Raw genomic sequence first — 3,081 nt, 5'->3', positions numbered from 1 at the left:
ACATGGATACCGGAGAGTCATGTGACCATCTATATCAGAGGTCAGAAATATATCAGAGGTCGAGATAATCACTGGCACGTGACAATAGCTGATGTATTTAATTTAAATACAGTCACTCAAACTTATATATGGACATTCATTTTGAGGTAATAATTCCATAGTCACACAGCATTTTTTATATGTTAGGTGCTAATAAATACTATTAAAGTGTGAGATTTTTACCATTCATGACAATCCATTCATTGCACATTTCAATGATTATCCCTCCACTTCCCATAAGGATGCCGACCGCTGATCAATCTATCTATCTATCTATCTATCTATCTATACACACACACAAAATACTAAAAGAAAAAAAAAATGTTTGAGTCAAAGTTTGAGTTAAACATTAACTTGAACTGCTTTTATTATCCGAAGCAATATAAATCAAGTACAAAAGACAGTGAATCAGGACACTATAAAAAGGAACACAAGAGACTGTGAGGATGACAGAGCAAGAGCTGGAAACAAACATCAGTGAAGAATGAAGGGTTTAGTACGTTTACTGCTGCTGTTGGAAACCTTTGTGTGTGTCGTACAGCATCAGGTAGATGGAGGACTCAATGAGAATGAGATCAGTCAACAGCTCAGATCTGAGGACGGAAGACAGAATCCACCTCAACCAGACACTTTGAGAGATGAAGCTTCAACTGACAGCCAACAAAACTACCATCTGTGCTTCAGTGACATCCATGCAGCGCTGAGAGAACTGACCGCCACCGTTACAGAGCAGAAAGTGAACATCAGAGAACTGACCGCCACAGTTTCAGAGCAGAAAGTGAACATCAGAGAACTGACCGCCACAGTTTCAGAGCAGAAAGTGAACATCAGAGCTTTAGAGACGCAACTGAGGGATGAGATGAACAGGAAAAATGATGTTATCCTGGAAGAGCTGAACAAGAAAAATGATGGTACTTCACCAAAACATTCACTCTTTTATCAATAATCCTCCAAGTAAACATCAATTAAATACATTGCATATTGTTGCGCATATTGTTGCATGTGTAAATGTTAGTGTAAAGTTGAGAATATACTGTGTAAATTGTGTTATCTATTACAATAAGCAGTGTGAATGTCATTTAACAGAATCTTTATTCCTTCACAGAAATATCAAATCTTACTCTGGGTCAAGTGGAGTTGAGAAAGGAAAATAGAGGTGAAAGTTTGCTTGAATGATGTTAAATTCAGTGTAGGCTATACATTCTCAGGCCCCGTTTACACGAGAACGCTCGCGGGTGAAAACGTAAAAATATTTGATCAGATGTGCCTTTCGTTTAGACGGCGACGGCGTTTTTGGGGCTTAAAAACGCAAAAAAGTGAAACCACCCTCCAGAGTGGAAATCTTAAAAACGCTCCACCGTCGCGTTTCCGTCTAAACGGTATAAACGCAAAAGTCTGCTAGACAGTGAAGGCACCGATCAGTGCTTCACATTGCCACCTAGCCGCCTGGAGTGCAAACTACATCGAATTTCACACACTTTTGCGTCACCGTATGCACACAGATTTCCCCCCCATAACGCTCGTCTAAACGTAGAATAAAAAGTGATCACTTTTGCGTTTTCTCTTCAGATCGTTTCCGTGTAAACGTAGCCTCAGTGTAATAGAGTAATATATCACAATATTTCTTATGTTTTTCAATAACAGACAGAGAAATAGCTTTTTCTGCTGGATTGATGCAATCTGGCAGTGGATATATTGGTCCTTTTACCACTGAAATCACACTAACCTACAGGAACGTCATCACAAACATAGGGAACGCCTACAACCCAATTACAGGTAATTATCAATGAAATGAGTCATAAAACTCAGTTTATAATAATGAGAACCCTTCTGCTCCATTCAGACCTCTCTGCAGTTGTGTAATGTGTATTAGAGAATTAAATGATCTGCCATCTTTCAAAACTATTACACAGTGTGTTTGGTAATTAAGCGATCATTCAGGAAACATCTGATTCTGTATCTCTTGTTATTTGATTTAGGTATTTTCACAGCCCCGCTGAAAGGAGCGTACATGTTCAGAATCTCTATATATGGTCATGGTGGAACTGCAGCAACTGTATCCATTGTTAAGAATGGAGAGCGTGTGGTTGTAGCACATGAATATCAGGCTCAGGACCGGTTAAACTCCTCTAATGGAGTTGTGTTGATCCTGGAGGTTGGAGATGTTGTCTATGTGAGACTTTGGCCTAACACGAGGATAGCAGATACCCACAATAACCACAACACTTTCAGTGGTTTCCTACTGTTTCCCTTAAGATAACAGGAGCTTTGCAGAATGTGAATCCAATAAAACTGAACATTCAGTGTATGATTTAAGATGGAAATCATGAAGAATCATTTACATGAGTAAGCAATATTAATGAAGACTAATGTGTGTTTGAAGTTTGCAATACATTAAATGTATAAAAGTCTGAGATGTCTATACATGTAACTTTGTATAAATAGTTTCAGCACTGAGACAGACGGGACCCATGAATATCACATGTGACTCAAAAGTGTTTTATTAAAGTAGTAAATCCAATAATGTTAAATAATATCTTTTTAAATATAGTTTTTTTTTTTTTTTTTTTTTTTTACTGATCCTTGATCTGTACCTCTTCATCTCACATAAATAAGAGAATAAAGAGAAATTGTGGCATGTCTTTTCCTTACATTTTCATGAATATTTCTCCAACGATGCTTGCTTTAAAACACTCATGATATCATGCTTATCATTCAAAATAACTGATTATGTGGTGGCATCATTTTTGATTTATAATTAGGACAGCACATTTACAAGATAATGTATTATGTTAGATGCACAATAGTCATACATGACACAAAGAATAAACAAAATAAACAAATCCTGTTTGTTTTGGTCTTTTACCAAAATTGTGAAACAATCTAAGTACATTTTCTTCAGCTGTGGAAAGGGGAGATGTTGAGTGCAGTGCAGTGCCTTATTACACAAGTCTTTACAAATCTGAAATCATATTATTTATTCATTTATTTTTCAAACTTGTAGGGCTATTATTGATAACTTTTAGAAAATATTTAAAATAT

General features: G+C 36.6%; 1 protein-coding gene across 1 annotated transcript; it reads left to right on the top strand.

Moving 5' to 3' along the window:
* The first annotated feature begins 506 nt into the window (after positions 1-506).
* LOC309497422 (uncharacterized protein) lies at positions 507-2,730 on the top strand. The gene is made up of 4 exons (XM_082167705.1): positions 507-950; positions 1,145-1,195; positions 1,684-1,815; positions 2,019-2,730. Exons 1-4 carry the CDS (start codon positions 524-526, stop codon positions 2,297-2,299), a joined length of 891 nt encoding a protein of 296 aa, XP_082023831.1. The 5' UTR covers positions 507-523; the 3' UTR covers positions 2,300-2,730.
* The last annotated feature ends 351 nt before the right edge of the window (positions 2,731-3,081 follow it).

Source organism: Leuciscus leuciscus, assembly GCF_965113295.1.
Source record: "Leuciscus leuciscus genome assembly, chromosome: 4".
NCBI lineage: Eukaryota > Metazoa > Chordata > Actinopteri > Cypriniformes > Leuciscidae > Leuciscus > Leuciscus leuciscus.
Note: the sequence above shows the minus strand (reverse complement) of the source record. Positions and strands in the feature narration are given on the sequence as shown.

Coding starts and splice junctions, on each gene's coding strand:
- LOC309497422 (XM_082167705.1), top strand. CDS start 524: ATGAAGGGTTTAGTACGTTTACTGCTGCTGTTGGAAACCTTTGTGTGT. Junction 1,196..1,683: donor GTTGAGAAAGGAAAATAGAG/GTGAAAGTTTGC, acceptor TTTCAATAACAG/ACAGAGAAATAGCTTTTTCT. Junction 1,816..2,018: donor CGCCTACAACCCAATTACAG/GTAATTATCAAT, acceptor TATTTGATTTAG/GTATTTTCACAGCCCCGCTG.